General features: G+C 28.2%; 1 protein-coding gene across 2 annotated transcripts in view; it reads right to left on the reverse strand.

Moving 5' to 3' along the window:
• LOC129976279 (midasin-like) overlaps positions 1-20,022 on the reverse strand; it is a 263,355-nt gene that overhangs the window by 10,832 nt on the left and 232,501 nt on the right. For both annotated transcript variants that reach the window (XM_056089764.1, XM_056089763.1), the window contains 16 exons: positions 19,746-19,874; positions 19,411-19,555; positions 18,986-19,032; positions 18,455-18,554; positions 17,866-17,980; positions 17,455-17,563; positions 13,316-13,431; positions 13,130-13,223; positions 11,293-12,062; positions 8,944-9,085; positions 7,438-7,638; positions 5,160-5,327; positions 4,534-4,761; positions 1,882-2,011; positions 1,232-1,396; positions 427-606 (listed from right to left, as the gene is read on the reverse strand). In XM_056089764.1, the coding sequence (XP_055945739.1) occupies positions 427-606; positions 1,232-1,396; positions 1,882-2,011; positions 4,534-4,761; positions 5,160-5,327; positions 7,438-7,638; positions 8,944-9,085; positions 11,293-12,062; positions 13,130-13,223; positions 13,316-13,431; positions 17,455-17,563; positions 17,866-17,980; positions 18,455-18,554; positions 18,986-19,032; positions 19,411-19,555; positions 19,746-19,874 (2,839 nt within the window). The remainder of the gene's footprint in view (positions 1-426; positions 607-1,231; positions 1,397-1,881; positions 2,012-4,533; positions 4,762-5,159; positions 5,328-7,437; positions 7,639-8,943; positions 9,086-11,292; positions 12,063-13,129; positions 13,224-13,315; positions 13,432-17,454; positions 17,564-17,865; positions 17,981-18,454; positions 18,555-18,985; positions 19,033-19,410; positions 19,556-19,745; positions 19,875-20,022) is intronic.

Raw genomic sequence — 20,022 nt, forward strand, 5'->3', positions numbered from 1 at the left:
TTTTTGACTAACCAATAGCTTTGAAAAGAAAGATTCTGAATCTGAGTATGAGTTGCTTCAAGCTTATAAATGTAATGCTCTATTTTCCCATTCATCAAACATAATATAAAAGTAATTTGACTGCTTGAATAGTACGAATCGTCTATGCTTTCAGAATTAAAATTTCATATCATAATAAAAAAAGCAGTAATAAATCATATGACAAGTAAATTTAATCTATTAAGTTACTAATTACAAACATAACTTTCATTAAGAATGCTTTAACAAAAGCATCTTTCTACACTCTTAAACATCTCAAAAGGGAAGAATTTTATCCAATGCGAATGATTCTAAAAAATAATTGATAAAAGTAAGTTAACATAGTTTAAAATTATTATAATATAAAATATAATAATAATAACAAATAATGTGATATTAAATGCATACTTTTTTCGTTTTGAGCATTAGCTTGACCTTCTTCATGCTGTTCATCTGCCTGGTGAGCGCCGCTTTCCCAATCCATTGGAGTATCCTCTTGGACAGGATCATGAGAGCTGCTTTTGGCCTGATCAGCAGATGGCAAAGCTTCTTTTTCAGCAGTTGGTGTTTGGGTGGGAAATTTTGATTCTAAATAAATGAGAACAATATTACTATTTTGATTTCATCATGTTAAAAAAAAACAAAAGACATAGCTTTTGAAATAGCAAACGGAAGAGATATTATGGAGCTATATTTTATATTAAATGGTTGCAACCTACGTAAAGTAATGGAACAACAGTTTTGATTAAAAAAATTAAACACATTTACACTCCAAATTACTTTAAGCCAGATGATTCAAGTTATAAGTTCACATTTCATCTACATTTTCATATATATTTTTTTAATACATGGAGACTGGGTGAAGATATTTATTTTTAAAATCATGAAAATACTAATTTTAAAATAAAAAGTATACATCTCCAGATGAATTTCTTAATGAACGAATAGAGTATTGCATATTTATTTTAATTAGAATATTGGAAGCTGAAAGATATGATTTAACACATCCAGTTTTGAAAGTCACTACAATAAATCGATTTCACAATTTAGTGTAGATTTCTAAATATTTCAATCTAAACATCATTAAATTAAAGAAAATTTGCACTAATAGAATCAAAAATGATAAAATATAATATTAGTTAATGTTTTAAAAGACAATAAAATAAAGGCAAACAATTTAAAACTGATTTTTAATGTGATGATTATATCCAACCGTTCTTTTTATCATCAGTTTCATTTTCTTCTTCTGAAGCAGGCTCAGTTGAAGCACCATTTTGGGTATCCATTTCTCCTTCATTATCTTCTTCTAATTTATTAGAATTTTTTTCAGAATCTTCCTCATTGGATTCTTCAGGTTCATTCCCTTCTTCTGAGTCATCTGTGGGAGAAAAATATTAAAGCATGGCATAAAATAAGACCTATACAAATAAAATTTTAACAGTTATTAACATGTATTATTTCGATCATCTGTATCTCCAATAAGATACAGAAAGTTTAAAAAATTACATATATACATACATGACTTACAGATTTCACAAGTCATCAACTAACTATTCTTATAAAACAATGAGGATTGAAAAAGTTTTTCATGGTTTGATGGCATCTTGTCATCATAATATAATTTTCAAATAGAACGTATAATAAAATGAACGAATTTCGGATTTCTTTTTCCCTCTCTTTTAATTTGCATTATATTCCATAAAAAGAATATTTATTCAAAGGACAAAAATTACCTTAGGATATGTGTAAAAAAACCATTTAGACTCAAAATAATTATAATAAAAATATACTAGTTTGATTTCTCTGCATTTAGAAAAAATGATACAGTGAAAAGAAATGACTATTTAAAAATGAAAAAAGTACCTCCAGAGTCCAATGATTCATCTGGATTATAAGTTATTTCTTCAGAATCAACAGGTTCATTGTCCCCATCGTCCTTATCGACGTCATCAGTTATTTCCATATCATCTGGTAATTCAACAACTTCAGGCTCCTAAATAAAATGTATTCATTCTTTCAAAAATCAATATTTTTGTGCTTACACAAATGTAGGAGAGCCTTTCTTCCTAGACAATTTAAATGAAATGATACTTACAATTTCTTACTTTCAAAATTCTATAGCTAGTAAATGCAACGTTAACTGTTGCAGATTTTCTTCTAATTATTTTAAAAACACATTAAAATTATGCCCTGATTATTTTAGGAATTAATTTTTCAATAAATTTATTTGAATAAACCCCCAAGCATTGTATTTATATCTTACAGAACATTCTTAATTCTTGATATCTACAAATGACTCATACACATTCATAAGAATAACGATGGAAAAATATTTAATTTAAGTTATTGATGTCGAATTTCTTAATCTGAATCACATTACAGGTGCAAAATTTACAAGAGTTTTTATAAATATTTTAACACTTTTCTTAATACAAATTAAATTGTAGGGGACTCAGCATTATACTTTCAATGTCCAATAGGATTAGCAGGATTATTAGAATTCTGAATTGCTTTTTCCAAATTTAAACACTTCATTGAAACTTATATTGCACATAATCATACATTTATCTATACTTATAAAAAAAGGAAATGTGTGTGTATTTTTTTGTCTGTTGGTCCAAAAAAATGTATTGCATTATGGTCATGGAATGTGGCACACAGGTAATCATAATGGTGTGATTCTTTGTACCTCAAAGTCCGCATTTTTAAAATGCATTGGAGAAATTTTTTTATTTAATATTTTGGATGATTTTTTTTTCATGCATTTCCCCATAGTATGGTTTCTAGTAATATTAGGATGAAACACTTTGCACCAACTAAAAGAGCAAACAATTGCCGTTCTTGAAAAAATTATTTTGGATCTCTGACATAATTTGCTGAATTTTCAAAAATCTTTAAAAATTGGTCACTTTTCCAAAATAATTTTAAAAAAATTAAAACTACAATTTTTGTACCCGGCATTCTATTTTCAATAAATTTTTCATCATTTTTTTGGGTTTAATTAAAAATTTGTCTCTAATTTGCAACAAGAATGATCAAAATACCTTCATTGATGGGTTTTTAATAAATTATTTTTCAGAGGGGCTCAAAGATTATTTTTTTTTCTTTACTAATCCAATAAAAAGCTGAAATTTTCTCTGTAAAAGTTTTATTTCTTCATTGATTTATCATGATATCAAATGAGGAAACAATTAAAATTTATGTATAAAAGGGTCTTATGTAGACGGAAAATCTTACTGAATTTCTTAATCGCTATTTGGCAACAGCTTGCAAGTTTATGTATTTGACTTAATGAAGAGTCTGAGACAATGACTGTTTTTTTTAAAATTTTGGAAAAAATTGAATCTAATTAATGCTATCAACCTAAGTAAGCACCCATTGTAAAATGAGTTTAAAGCCTGGATGCATTAATATGTTTTTGCGAAATTTACTTTTAACAAAATATCTGTGCAAAGGAACTAAAAAAAAAGCCATTGATTATGAAAATGGTTATATATATTTTTATACCACATGTCATCCATGAGAAAGGTGGTATAAATTAATAATGTATCTGGTAATCATAAGTATTGATATGAAACACTGAATTTTCGAATGGGTGCATTGGGTCAATGTTTTTCCATCTAGAAAATGCAAAGTGAAGTAGAGTTTTTAAAAATTTTATTTCTCTAGGAGATGTAAAGTGGTGAAGGGCAGTTGATTGACACATTTAGAAATCCTCAACTTTGAAATGAAATTAAAAATTTTAGAGCCGACCTACTGGCTAGAGTGGTAAATTTTGCCTTTGGTTACACTACAAACAAACAAAACCATTTTTTTTTTTACTTCATTTTGATAAATTTATTTCTAGATCCTCTGATTTTGATAACATTCATCATATCATGGTCAATAAAGTATGAATACTGTAGTGTATAATAAATTCAAATTATTTGCATTCTTAAAATTAATTACTTAACTATTTGAATTCAAACCACTTTAGTTTTGAATAGTATGAGCATACGACTTTCTTATGCTCCTCCAATTTTTGTAACTTTAATTGCTCGAGATGAGACTGTTAATATCACATGAAAAACATGTACTTAAAATTAATATTTTAGTGGCTAGATTTCAAGCTCCTTTTGAAGCTATATAAACTATTAGCATATCCCCAAAGTATTTTTCTAAATCGTTTCTTGTTTTGTTATGTTGTATTTCTCTAATAGTGGTCAAGGATTTAACAAAGAACTTTTAAGATCAGTTAAAAATGAACTTAATCACTACAAAGAAAACACAGAATTCTTCTCTTGCGCATTTTCTAGGAGATTCATTTTAAATATAAGATCATTATAACTTTCCATTGTGTTTTGTATCCTCTGTAATGAATGAACATGAATAAAATATTAAAATTCACTTCATAGAAAGAAGGATGAATAAATTTCATTTTATGAAAATATTTCCTTTTAGAATATATAACTGTAAGTATATAAATAATAGAATGGATATTTCATTTAGAATCATCATTTTAGAATTTATAAATACTTGATCAGGAGGAGCATCTATTAGAGGATCAGGAGCATTTCCTTGATATTCATCATTGTTTTCTTCAGGTAAGGTTTCTTCTGGCAATTTACTTTTATCACGGTTATTTTCCTTTTCAAGCCCATCTTTGGCAACCAGTTCAGAAGGTCTGTTTTCAGAAATACCACCTGTATCATTTGCATCATTCAACTCCTCTTGATCTTCATCTTCAGAATCACTACCCCACACCTAAAATGTTTAAATCAAAGGTAATCATTTTAACATTAGTTTGCAAAATGAAAAATTCTAAAATTAGAAAGTAACCTATTAAACAAATGATTTTTTTAAAAAAGACACAAGAATATTAGGAAGTATGTAAAGAGTCAGTTGAACAATTATTTACACTTTAAGTATAAAACTGTAAAAATTTTAATGATTCACAGTTAAGTTGCAAATAAAAAAAATTTAGTAGGATTGTTTTATTAAGATGACTGCATGAATTAGAGTTATTAAAAAAATCTGATATAGTATTTTATAATACATTTTATCATAGATAGAATAAATGCCACCTTATCAAAAAATGTTAAATATTCATTAAATTCTTGATGCATATTCATTTTGGAAACTACAAGAAAGCTTTATTTTACCTTTTCATCAAGTTTTTCTGAATCTTCACCCTCCACATCCCCCATCTGTTTATCAAGATCTTCACCTTCTTCTTCAGAATCACTTGTTTCCGATTCATCTAAGGTATTTTCAGGATCGTAACTTTTACCCTCAAAATCTTCTGACATTTCAATACCCTTTTCTTCATTCTAAATTTAAAAAAAATACAGTATGCAAATATTTAATTAAAAAATATATAAAATATTTAACATGAAAAATGAAATCATAAAAAATATTCCAAGATATACACATGTGCAGATTTTCTTCAGAAATAATTATTACTTTTAATTGCAAATGCAGTCTACAAAATGAAATATTTCTGGGTTTTGATATGTATGATGCAATTCTTTCAGTAAGGGATATACAGTGGTGGCCAAAAGTGTGGACATTTTTTGAAAGTTTCATGTTTTTCAACTTTGCGTGCTTGTAGAATATATTAATTTTCCCTTAAATACAAATGTTTATATATCAAATTGAAGGTAATTTATTGCTGAATTTAATAACAAAAACAGTATTATAATATCTGTATTACAAAAAAAGTTACGCTCATTTTAGTAGAACAAACAAACACAAATCGTTTTGAATAATGACGTGTTTTGCAATAAAAGCGTACTAGCCAATCACAAACACTGTTCTGAGGACCCCATCAAATGTCTGTAACTATAGTTTAGGTTATTTGGTATGTAAAATAGTTATTGTTGTGTAAATATTTTGCAGAATGATGCATACAAGTACAATTAAATAGAGCATTGCTGTTTTTGAATATTTTAAGTCCTTTTTTCTAATTAAACTAATTTTAAACAATGTCACCAACAAGAAGAACTGATTGGACATCTACAAAAAGAAGCCGAATTGTCATATTGAGAGAAATTGTCCTCTCTTATGCTGAAATTGCAAGACAAGTTGGTGGTTCAGTGACTTGTTCTGTTTACGTTATGAAAAAACGAAATCTGGAAAATAAGGCCAAATCAGGCCGAAAAAAGTGCACAAGTGCTACTGCCGATAGAAAAATTAAACGGCTATGCCTTCAAGATAGAAAAATTTCATCAGATGCCATTAGATGTTAAATGAATGCAGCGGGTATTGCAGTAAGTTCAAGAACAATAAGAAGAAGGTTATCAGGATTTAGACTACAAGCTAGAATTCCAAGGAAAAAACCATATTTAAATCAAAAGCAACGCGAAAAACGAGTTAAGTGAAAAGAACACATTAAATGGTCAGAAAATCAATGAAAGCAAGTAATCTGGAGTGATGAGACTAAAATATCACTCTTTGGTAGTGATGGTAGAAAATATGTGAGACGTAGAGTAGGTGAAGGACTTCATCCTGATTGCATTGAAGCAGCTATAAAAACTACAACAAATGCCATGATTTGGGCATGTATTTCTGCAGATAGCGTGGGCCGAATTCAAGTGATTGATGGCATCCTGAATGCCAAAATATACATCGAAACTGTCCTGGAACCAAAATTGATACTTTCCATCAGGGATTTCTTCCCCAACAAATCACCATTTATTTTTCAGCAGAATTCAGCTCCATGCCACACAGCAAAAGTATGCAAAGCATGGTTTCAAAATAAAGGCATGGATGTATTACCATGGCCAGGAAACAGTCCTAATCTCAATCCAATTGAAAATTTGCGGCGACGTTTGAAAATTCTTGTACGAAAAAAACGTCCCTCCAATAAAAGACAACTTATTGAATCTATAATTGATTCTTGACACCATGTGATTACGAAAGATGAACTCCAAACACTTGTTCACTCGATGAAAAGACGCTGTGAAACTGTCTTAAAAAATAAGGGTTATCCTACTAAGTATTGATTGTGTAAGTATCACTTTAAAAAAATGCAAATCTAAGATAGATCTTACTAAAATGAGCGTAACTTTTTTTTGTAATACAGATATTGTAATACTGTTTTTGTTATTAAATTTTACATTAAATTACCTTCAATTTGATATATAAACATTTGTATTTAAGTGAAAATTAATATATTCTACAAGCACGCAAAGTTGAAAAACATGAAACTTTCAAAAAATGTCCACACTTTTGGCCACCACTGTATATATGCGTTACATTTCAAATAAACCTGGTTAGCTGCACACAATTAAGGTAAAAAATGTTCCTAGCTTCTTAATAACTCCAGCATAATTTTTTAAAAATATAAAATGTAAAAATAAAGAAAAAAAAACATCTATATAAAAAAGAATTTTCAATGATCATATCATAATGAATTAAGCTCATTAACCAAGTTCTTACTTTAATATCGTCAGATTCTTCCTTCTCCTTTTTCTCCTGGCCTTCTTTTAAGGTATCTTCCAACTGATCTTCCGTTTCAATGTTTTCACTAATATCTTTCACACCTTCACCTTCATCAAGGCCACCAGATTCAATGTCTTCAAATTTAGTATCACCAGATTTTTGAGCTTCTTCTTGAAGTTCAGGAGGTATACAAAATCCCTGAAATAGTTTATAATATATTAATTATTCTAACAGAAAAATTATTTAACAAGTCTCCACCCCACAGAAAAATGCAACCCTTTAATAAAGAGCCAAGCAAAATTTCAGTAAAATATTTCTAAAACATTTATTATTCTTCACAGAAACATTCAAATTATTACTCGGGTATTAGTCAATTATGGCAATTCTTAAATGCAAGAATCCTAACAGATATGCTATATTTTATCCTACTTCTTAAAAATAGACATTAGTTTGTTTTGCACAAAAGAATAAGAACACAGAGTTAGCTTATATATAAGTACATACTGTTTGATTTCCTAAAGAAGTTTATAATTTATTAATTTAATATAAAAACATTACAATATTATTTGCATTTCACATTACTTAAAATAATCAATTAGAATCAATGTTACAAATGAATTTTTTAATATTATAGTAATGAAAATTAAAAAAGATTCAAATCTCTAATCTAAATGATAATACTTTAGATTTGATTCTTTATTTTAATTTTAATCTTAATTACATAATAATATACACCTAAAAATGCATTTACTGTCATTACAACATGTGCACATAAATAAGATTACTAAAACAACAACAACAAAAAAAAATTCTGTGGTCAAAAATGCCTAAAAGTTAAAGAAAAAAATTTAATATCATCAAAAAAAAATTATTTTTTTAAATTTTAAAATGATGCAAAAATGGTTACAGTGAAAAGCCAATTAATTTTTAAATAAAAATCTAATTAAAATTAAAAAAAATATTTTCTCAGTGAACACTTACTACTCGCAAAGTAACGATATTATCAGATTTGGCCGACACATTATAGAGAGACTTAAGCTATTTTTATCATGCATATCATATTTTCTGATAATATGCATAATAATATAAGCATCACCATGATTATCATTATATTTAAATACATAAAGAAAGCCTAGTAAAGTATTAGGATATATTTTATAGATATATCTTATTTTACAATGAAATGCATTTAATGCACCTGTAAATGTTTTAAATAAAGTATCGATAATAATGAAGCAAAAAACAATTGTTTTTCTTCAATACAAAAATACAACAAAGATAAAAAAAAAAAAAAATCGAAACAAAAATATGAATTTTAATTAAATTTTCAACAGACAAGAGATTATTACTAAATTCTACAATATTAACAAAAATTAAAATGCCATGATTTTTATTACTGGCTTAGAACCTCATCAGTTAACAGAAAACTTAGCACTCACCTGTAAAATACAATACAAAAACCTAATTTACAGTAAGAAAATCTAATAGGCAATAAAAACACACCTTAGATGCTAAGATGACGAATATATCTAACAGAATAGTTAAGAACTTGCAGGATGTTCTGTGCATTCCAAGATAAGTAGCGAAAAAAACCTTGACCAGCTGGAAATACTGCTTCAAAACGGGTGTTAGATTAAGAAGCAACCTGAAATAAAAAATCAATTTGTATATATGCCTTTCAGTTCTTTTTTGTTAAGAAACACAGAAGAAAGTATGACCGAATTTAAACTTATTCAATTAAAAAAAAAAAAAAAAAAAAAACCCTCAATAAATATGTTACATTACTAAATAAACATTTTAGAAAAATTTAATTTATAAAAGAAATAAAATTAAAAGAAATTGTTCACAATTAACTGATATTTTAAAAAAATATAATAAAATGCAGCATGTAATAAAAAAAAAAAGACATATAACCATAAACTAAAAAGATTATCATGTACTACAAAAGCTTATTAAATGATTTCTGCAAAATAGGCCCAATTAAGTATGCCCCATATGTCAAGTCCTCTAGGAAAAGATCAATCAATTAGCCCTCCGAACTCTGATTATGCAATGTGGAATAGAAAATCTGGCTACATAAAAGTTTATCTCTCATCCTTGTATTAAGCATGATACTTTGGTGGGAGATTAACCCTTTTGCAATGGGTGTGCATATATGCATGATCAACAAGTGCCTCTCACAGTTGAGCGTACCACCGATGCATTTCTGAAAATCGAACTTGCGAGATGGTGATACATATGTGCATTTTAAACTGGAATAATTTTTAATGCCACTAAGATAGCTCTCTGTGTCCAGTACTTTTGAAATGAATATAGTTTTAGTATCCTGACTTTTAGTTTACTCATATTTAGCTCGACATTGGTATTTTACTCATCAGCTTTTGCGGGGGGGGGGGGGGGGGAGTAATGTAAATAAACTAATCTGGGTTGTGTAACATTCCACTTGATAGAATCATTTGCGTTTCTGGTCTCCATTTTTTTTTTTTTTTTTGTAATTATTGTGTAACTACAAGTAATCTCTTTGAATTTTACCATCAGTTCTGTTGTATTTTGTGTAGCTTTAGGATAAATTTTGAGCACTTTCCTTTTTATTATGGAAAGCTATAGTTTAGGTTTATTATGGCAAGAAAACCCTATTTCTCAGAGTAAGAATGTGTTCATATTACGAATGAATTAATATTCTAAAAAGATAGCAAAAATGATGATGCTAGAACTTAAACTTTATTTTTTGTGATTTTTTTTTCAAAGTTAGGCTTAGCGACGTAAAAACCCCAGTCTAATGGGATTATTCCTTTTGCATATGCTCCGTCCCATGTGTGTGTCTAGGATAGAGACCTCCCGTCCCAAAAGGGTTAAAGCATTTTACACATTTCCATTTATATATATAACAGGAATGATCTTCCAAAACTTTCTAGCATTCTCTCTAAAAAAGATATCATTTACCACCCCCACATAAAACGGCAGACTTTGGACAAGGTCATGACATGGTATCAGAGAACAACAGTAATGAAATATTGGTCTTTTGTGTGAACATGGCATTTTTATTGGATCCATCATTTGATCTTTGGCGATGAATACCTGACATTTTGAAATAGCCGTAAATCGAGTTCACATTTCAGATGCGTTGTTTCCATTGGATTGAAATCAAAATTTGTTTCAAAATTTTAATTCTAATTGTAAAATTTCACGTATTAAGTCATTGATTTTCTGAGATATCACAACTACATATTTATGAAAGAACAAATCAACCCCTTGATAGATTTGGTTCCAAATGTAATAGGAAGCTACAGTTTAGACGTTAAATCCGTGTACCGAATTGTATTAAGAAGTTCTCTTTGTTTGTGGATAGCCGGACAGACAGACTTCCTCTGTATGGATTTCTCTTAAAATTTGATAGAAATCTATAGTTTTGGAGGAAAGACCAGGTACAAAATGACTTCAGTCTAGCTGAAAATATTTTTGGGTAATCTTTTTCAAATACAGATAGACAAATAAACCCAAATATGCATTTTTTTTTTTTTTTTAAATTCAGAGAGGTCTAAACTATAAAGATTCATCAAAATCTCACGTCTGAATTTTCTTGATGATTACAATATTTTCTCTTTACTTTGCACATGATAAAGTAAAAGTGATTCGAACCGTTTTGAACAAACTTCCATAAATGATCAAGAACAGATGTTTAGTATAAAAGTATTCTTATAACCTGAAATTCTTTTAAAAAAATAAAACTTTGTAAAGAAAGCAACACAGTATAAAATGGGTTCCTTACCGATATATATTACGAATAAACTACTTAAAAGCAAAAACAATAATAAACATATATTTTGAATAAATAAATAACAAGCAACAAACCTTAAGCTATCATCAATAGCTTTTAGATCATCTATTGAAGACAAATATTGCTGGATATGCTTTTTTAATTTAAGTACTAGCTTTTTAACCTTTTTGAAACGGAGATACTTTTCGAAGTTTGATAAATATGTCATTATCCTTGTAGTCAAAAGATTTTCAGGACAAATATTATCATCAGAACCATCCATATCAGTTGTGGCACATAAAGTAGCAATATCCTGATAAGCTAAAAGTACTTCTTTAGTAAGTTTTTGAATAATACTGCCAACAGACTTATTTCTCATATCATCTTTTTGAGATCTCCTCATTCTTGCTTCGAAGTTGATCAGATTATACTGCGCAGTTGCATTCTTAAATTCTTCATGAACTTCATTGTAAAGCCTGGTGAGACTACTAACAATTTGTTGATTTTTATTGAAAAGAGGCTCTTGCATAGAACTCAAAGCAATATCAACAGAAGTGGCCAAAATTTCAAAATTTTCTACTATTTGAGAAAATCTCTCCCAAGTAGCAAACCCAACAAAATTTGGATCGGAGTTTAACAATTGTTGGAAATACTTTTCAAGTTGTTTTGCGCATTCAGCTATACTAGTCATCATTTTTGTCCAGTTGAGATCCCCTTTCTTCAGAGAACCAATGAGTCTTGGATCTTTAACTACAAGTGGAATTTCACCAAAGCTGCATTTAAAAGATCGAGGAGCACAATTCATCAGCACTCCAAATTGTTGAATAGTGGCCATCATTCGAATATTCAAGTTATTCAATGTTTCCTAAAAGACAAAAAATGAAGATGCAAACCAATAATACTTATAGAAAGAAAAACAGTTTTACTAAATATTAAAGCTTTTTAATGGAATGAAAATGTGAAATAACATACAAAATATTCAAGATATACTTTCCAGCTTTTAAAAAAATCAATAATAATTTCAAGGCTATAATACCTTTATTATATTTTAAACAAGTTTTTTTTCTAAAATGGGACAATTTATAAATTTAAATATAATCTTCAATATTAATGAGTATAAAACTAACATATATTATGTAATGAATAGCTTATTTCTAATTCTATTTTAATTGCCAGGAGTGTAAAAATAATATGAATCTCTACTGATAATAAAGATTAATATATGTGTGCTGGAACTCAGCAGGTCACACCATTTGACCAGAGCTACCAAATTTAGCACAAACATATCTTGGAAGAAAGAAATAAGCAAGATTTTAGTATTTTTCCACATTTATTCTTGAAAATATTGTTGCAAAAGCTGCTTTACCCATAGTTTTAAAAGTTAAAAAATTATCATTTTAATAATATCATTTAACTGTTATGCAACGTCTCAATTGACATATAAACATTAAAAAAAATATGTATAATTTTTAATAACAGCTTTCATTGTTGAAGTGAAATATATATATATATTTTTCCCATTAACTCATTAAATATTTGATTGCGTGATTTTCTTCCATTGGTGGAAAGGAAGGCAGCAGGATTCAATTTAATATTTATGCAGTTTAAATGAGGAATAACTAAAATTATAGCATCTCTAATGTTAGAGAGCAAATTAAACTGAAAAATTAAGTTTTTGGCAGCAAACATTAAGTTAGCTCCATTACAATGATTCACATCATAAAGAATATAAAAGGTGTATGGCCATAAAATTAAAATGCCAATAAACATTCACCAAAAACTCAATACTCAGAAATGCTTTATTGAAGTTCTCATAACCATTAAATAATAAACGAGATAAAATTTAAATTAAACAAACACCAAAATTTCCTTGCAAACCAGCAGATAATCTGACGCTTTATATATATATATGCTAAATCATGAATAACTTACTTCTAAATGCATCACATCATTTTCAGGAGGAAGAACAGTACACCTGTTTTTAATGACCGTATTTTGTAAAGCTGACAAACTACCAAGGAAGCACCTTTGAGAATAAAGTAAATATTTAGATAAATATTTTTAAAATATATAATAACATTTAGCACATCTACAGAACAAGTTTTAATAATTACTTACCCTATTTTGTCAATATTCTTTGCAATTTGAACCATTTCTTGCCTTTGAGTAATAATATAATACATTAAACTACCACTATAACCATCAATTCTGTATATGATATCCAAAGTAAGATCCTAGAAAAAGAAAATACTTAAGCATATTTCATCGATCAAATTTCAAGAAATAAAATAAATATTTAATGAAATTTTTAGCACTAACAAAATTCTGCTTAATTTGAAGTTGAAATAATCACTACAAGTGCTGAAAAAAATTAAATTATTGATTTTCATGCTTTTCACAATAATTTAATTCTTTTCATGATGCCAAAACCCGAGTGTATTATACTGGGTGAAGATTGTGTTTATGCTCTTGAAATTCTACATTTATCTAGGATTATAACTCGTTGTTGGACATTTAAAAAGGTATTGTAAACCTTATTTTATGCATGAAAATGGAAACTTTTGATAAGTTAAAGACAAAACGGAAGATATCTTTCGTATTGCTTGTACAAAATTGATTAACAAGATTTATTTGTTCTTAGAAAATTGTGATATTAAAAAGGAAAGCAACCAAGAAAAACTTTTGGAGCATTTATTAAGTTCAGAAGCAAAAAAATTAGATCTCAAAAGCCTTAACAGTGAAACTGAGGATTTAATATCTGATAATGCATTGTTTGAAACAGAAATTCAAAGTTCTCTTGAATATGAAGAGCAAATAAATTAAGCATATGAAGAGCAAATAAATGAAGCAAAGTTCAAAATCTAAAGTAAGATGAATAAGTTTAAAATTGATCAGCAACCTGTCGCACCATGTGCTGTTAATGGTAAGAAATGGTAAGAATTAACTATCCTGCAACAAGCAATAATTTGCCAAAGCTAAGAATTCCCACATTTAATGGAGATGCTAGCACTTTTTTAAAATTCATCAATAGCTTTAAAAATCCAATTGACTCTAATGATTCATTAAGTAATGTTGATAAATTCACATATTTAAAGTCCTTTTTATCCTCCGAAGCTTACAAAATTGTGTTTATCTCTGTACAAGTCATTATTAAATCATTAGTCATTTCATGAATCGATTATTAAAAAATGAACCTGTAAAATCCTCTTTCAGTCTCAAGGGATTACGAAAACTGCATGGCGAGAGTGAAATTAGTATAAGAAATTTTAACTCAATGGTAATTGCATCACTTACTTATTATGGTCACTTACTTATACCAATTTTATTAAAGCAATTACCCCAAGATTTAGTAGTATAGTTCCATTATAAGAGAGATTCGTCTAAGATTGGTGATGTTAAGGAATTAATCAAACTTATAAAATTTGAAACTGAATCTCGCGAATCTGCAAATATTGTAACTGGACATTCTCAAAAAGTTCTCGAAATTCCCCAACATCCTCCATGTAATTCTTCTTATAATGGAAGTTTAAATTTGAAAATAAGTTATATTCATCTGCCACTTAAAATACTGTTGTTAAAAATGTGTGCATTTTTGTTAACTCTGATACGCACACTGCATTAAAATGCAAACTTTCTCCGATGAGCAAAAATGTTATAAATTAAAGAAAAATGGTAGATGCTATCGGTGTAAGGCTTATAGACATCTAATTTCTCAATGCAAGGTTAAAATTTCATCGTGTGAAACGTGCCAAAGTTTGCAGCACAATTCCTTGTTTTGCCTGAAAAATAAAATTGAAAGCGGCTCTTCTCAAACCGAAACCCATGGACAGGAAGTTATAATTTCTTCCATTTTAAAAGCAGAAAATCACCCTAGCAGTTACGTGACTTTTCTTCAAACAGCTAACGTCAAGGCAGAAAATAGTTCAAACAGGGCCATGGCTAAACTTTTATTTGATCCAGGGTCATAAAAGTCCTTTTTTGCGTAGTGACCTAAAACACACTTTAAATTTAAAACCAATATGTCAAGAGAAACTTTTAATTTATAACATTTCGAAATGCGAACTCATCGAAAAAATATTCAAAGTTGTACGTTTAAGAATAAGGAGCAGATTTCCCCCTTTTGAATTCATAAACATTGAGGCTTTGGCGTCAGACGAAATAACTGGTGCAGACATATATTCAAATGTTGACCCCAAACTTTTAAACAAAGTAATTCCAACCACCTGCATGTTGAATGACTCCCTCGAAAATTCCACCCCTATCTAGATCCTGCTGGGTGCTGACTTACTGTGTAATGTTCTAAGGGGAGAAGCAAGAAAAATAGACAAAAGCTTATTTGTGCAGCCGACACTTTTTGGTGACACATTGATAGGTCAAATGCCAAACTTCCAAGAAAGAAAACATTCTTCCGTATTTACTGTAACTTGATGTGTAGTGGAAAATCATGTGAAACGCTTATGTGAGGTAGATTCTTTCCTGTTTGATAAGACTACAGAAAATAAATCCAGGGATAATTTATATAATTTCGGGAAGACCGAACGATGTGAAGCATCATTGCAACAGAAAGAAGCAGTACAAAAGTTAGAATAATTTATGATGCCAGCAGTAAGCAAGATAAGGATCATTGCATATCTTTTAAGATGTTTCGCCTTATCCTTTTCTTGGCCATATTTGCATTGGGAGGATAAATGTGCAAGAAGAATGTGCCTTCAAGAAAAGAAATCGACCCTTTCAGTTGTCCTAATATATACATTCATGGGAGAAACATCATTACCATTGTAAACTGCTACCGGCTGGATGATACGAAAGCCTTGCATTCCATTTTCCCAGCTTTAATATCCATGGAAATTGACCACTTTTATTTGTATGATTCTTTCTGGAAAGCTCACTTGCTTAATTCTGCAGGAGAATTGCAGAAAGTTCTGCCTGCTGATTGCATAACGCTACTCAAAATGAAAGAAAAAGAAATAATTGATTCTACCGTGTCATCTTGTTTTGTGTGCGACTGGAAAATAAATTGCAAGAATACTGTAACCGAAAGTTTCAAAATAACGAACGGTTCATCTTCGGAGTGGATATGCTCTTTGCGTGATACTGGAAGAGGATACAAGAGTCCTTGGACTGGATGCATGAGCAACTTGAAGGAGTTTCATTTCAATTACGGAAAATTAAGTACATTTGGAATTGATTTCTTCCCCATGGCCATGAGAGAGCTCATAACTTTGAATCTGTCTTACAACCATATTCACCAGACTTCAACTATTAAGCATCCTGTACAATTGTTGTATAATTTAGAAATCCAGGACTAAGAAGTAAAACTGTAATAATAATTTTATTACATGTAACATATACTTAATTTCTAGAATATTAATTATTTAGCTAGTAACATTATTTAATATTGTTTAATGTATATATTTTATTATTTGAAATGCATATTTGCTATTTGAAATGTATATTTGTTATTTTAATTTGTATTTGAAATGTTTTTTTCATATACTTTTTTTTCCCTTGCAGTATGTTCTTTATCATGTTTTTTCTTGCAGTATGTTCTTTATTATTTTTTTTCTTGCAGTATATTCTTTATCATATTTTCACTTGCAGTATATTCTTTTTCAAATGTACTCTTGAATTTAATTATTGTTTAGTATTTTTTTTAGTAATTACCAGGTGAACTTTGTTACCACCAGGTTACTTTGAAGTTAAATTTACAGTTCATGTATAAATATAATTATTTACTCTTGAAAATTTTGATGAATCTCCTAATTCATACGGGGGCAGGATGTTAAGAATTCAGTTAACCATGTGGTTTTCCTAGGCGGAGTTAGCTGCCAATCGTATAAATAACACATGGTCTCACTGTTGATATTAGTATATTTTTTTCCAGCAGAAGTGAACTTGACTCCTGTATTAGGGGAAGTGTGATCTCAGCTCTCTCTCTCCCGAGAAATTTTATGTGTAGTTCTCGAGGCCTACTACACTAGGGTGTAATCAAGTGCCTTTTGTTGTTGATGTTACCAATAAACCACATAAAAGACAACATGTTTCTTCAAGTCAATTCACCCAGACGATAATCTTCAATATCAAAAAAATTATTGTGTAATCAAGAAAAGCAACGATAATATAAATTTTTACAATTGCTTCATTAAGTCAGGTTATTATTATCCTACCAATAAACACTGAATAACGAAATTTTTCACAAATTATTTCAAATAAAAAGTGCAGTGTGATTTTATTTTATTGGGAAAAAGTAAACATACTTTACAAGGTAGTTCCATATGCTTTTGCAACAATGCATACTGGGCAAGGCTCTTGTAGAAGTAATGACTAGTATCTTGTGACGCTTTTAAAAGTAATTCCTTAAAGCTTCTGTAAAGAAAAAGAAAGTTAATGTTAATTTATTTTAAGATTACATTTCGAATCTATTAGTATACTAGAGAAATCAGAATTAGGAAATATAAATTGAAACAACTGTGTTAAGTTTAATTACACAGAGTTCCATTTAAGATGTCATAAAAAACTCTTCAGGCAATAATAACACAAACCTACTTTTTCAGCACCCTTTTTAATTTGAAAGCAAATGACATAGCAGCTTCAAAACAAAATTGACTGACATAAATAAAGAATAAAAAAAAAAATCTACAATAAAAAAAAAGTTTAAAAGAACTTACTTATCAAATTTTAATATCTCCATTTGCGAACAATCAAATGCAGGCACAGTTAAAAGAATATTAGATCCTCTCAGAACATTTTTAGCAAATATTCTTCCATGTCCAAATGACAGACCTTTAAAAGAAATCCATATATATTAAATTGAATATCTTCTAAATTAACAAAAATGACTTCTCTTAAAAGTCATCATTCCTTTATTTGCTACAAACAGAATTTATGGAAGGATCAAGTGTCATATTTTTTGTTTTCACAAAAAACAGAGAGAAATTCTTTTTGAATTGTCTTTTCTATAATTTGATTTAAAACAAACAATTTACTGAATGTTTGAATCGTATAGATTCTATGTTAAATTTTCAGAAAAAGTTTTTCATTTATATTTGAAAGCATTCCAAAGGTATAATAATATTTTATAGTGTTCTTTGTAGAATGGTTTTTGTAACAAAAATTTTAAGCTTTTTTTCTTCTTTATAATAACATATGATAAAATTATTTAAAATATTACTGATTCTTTTTAAAGGAAGTGTTTAAAAATATTAAATTAGATTGAATAAATACAATCTGACTGTAAAATTTTTAAATTATACATACCGATTGCTTTTAAATTCTTAAATAATGCAGAAAGCAATTGTTTCTTCTTCTGTATGAGCAACAAACCTTGTTTCTTCTCTTTGGATCTAGTACTCATTTTCTACATGACAAAATATCAATTTATTACTTAAATAGAAAAAGTCTCATTATTCAGAATAATAGGCTTTAACTGTTACTGGCATTAAATTTTTTATTTAATGCCAGTAACAAATTTAAAATAAATATATATATAAATAAAAATATAAAGTAAAATGCTTACACAATAAATAAAATTATGTCAAATAATTTTAAATATTCACTCTTTATTTCCTTTTTGTAAGGTTCATCATTCGTAGAAGATGATGTTGTTGAAAATTACTGTTAAGGAATGGCCGTTATTCTTGGACTTTTGGAAATTATGATTTTTTTAAATAAGATATTAATTAAGTTAATTCTAAAGGAAATATGTTACAAAATTCAGATTGCATAAAAAAAATCCATATAACAAAAAAGTAATCATTTAGTATGCAAAGTATATATATACATTCTTACCTTTTCTGAATCAACAATTACACTTTGAAGAGACTCAATGATAGTTCCTTCATTAAAAAAGAATTATTGTAAGTAAATATATTTGTATTTAATTAAAAAAAAACACAAGAAAAATAAAACACTTTTCATAATAACATTAGCTAAAGTTAATTTAAATAAGAATGCAGATAACCAATCCTATGAATGTGAAGAAAGAATATCTTAATGCAAAGAAAAAAAAAAAACTAAAAATTTTAACACTGATTTTTTATAATAAAGATATTTTAATTTACCATATATTTAATTAGAACTTGTGGAAATGATAATAAGATTAGATTAAAAAGTATCTTAAGATAAAAATTTGCAATTTATATATGACAAGTTCAAAAACAGCAGTTAATTTATCAATAGTTAAAAAGAAAATAACAATGAATAAAAAAGCTTACCACATAATTCATTTAAAATATTAACATCATTAACAACAGTAAATGATTTTGAGAGTCTTTTAGAAAATTTAGACAATCGTTTGTAATAGTGGGGCATCTTTTGAAGCAATTCATCATCTCGTTGACTGAAATATTCACTTTTAATCTGAAATTCAAAATGGTAAAAATTTAGAATGTCAAGGAATATCATTGCAAAATTTAAAATACAATTTCTTATCTTTAATATATGTAAAAACTTTATTAATAAGTTACGATATTTTATTATTGAAATATAGTAAACAATTCCAGATATAATTAACATGTACAATTGTATGGAGTGAGTGCCTCATACTTACAAGTTCATCTGACTTGGAAATAAAATTTATTTCTTTGATATCTAAAGTCCATGAAAATCCATCTATTTTTTCAGAGTCTGCTTTGGATGGGATGTCAAATACTTCCTTAGCAGGCACTTTCAAAGCATCCTAATATTAATACAAATTTTATATACTTGCTTACTGTATAGTTTGAAAAAAGGTAAGTAATACTGAAAAATATAATACTGAAGAAAAACAGATGAGCAAATTAACAAAAATAGATAAGTAAGTTTTGCAGTAAAATTTACATAATAAA

The sequence above is a fragment of the Argiope bruennichi genome, chromosome 7, assembly GCF_947563725.1.
Source record: "Argiope bruennichi chromosome 7, qqArgBrue1.1, whole genome shotgun sequence".
Lineage (NCBI taxonomy): Eukaryota > Metazoa > Arthropoda > Arachnida > Araneae > Araneidae > Argiope > Argiope bruennichi.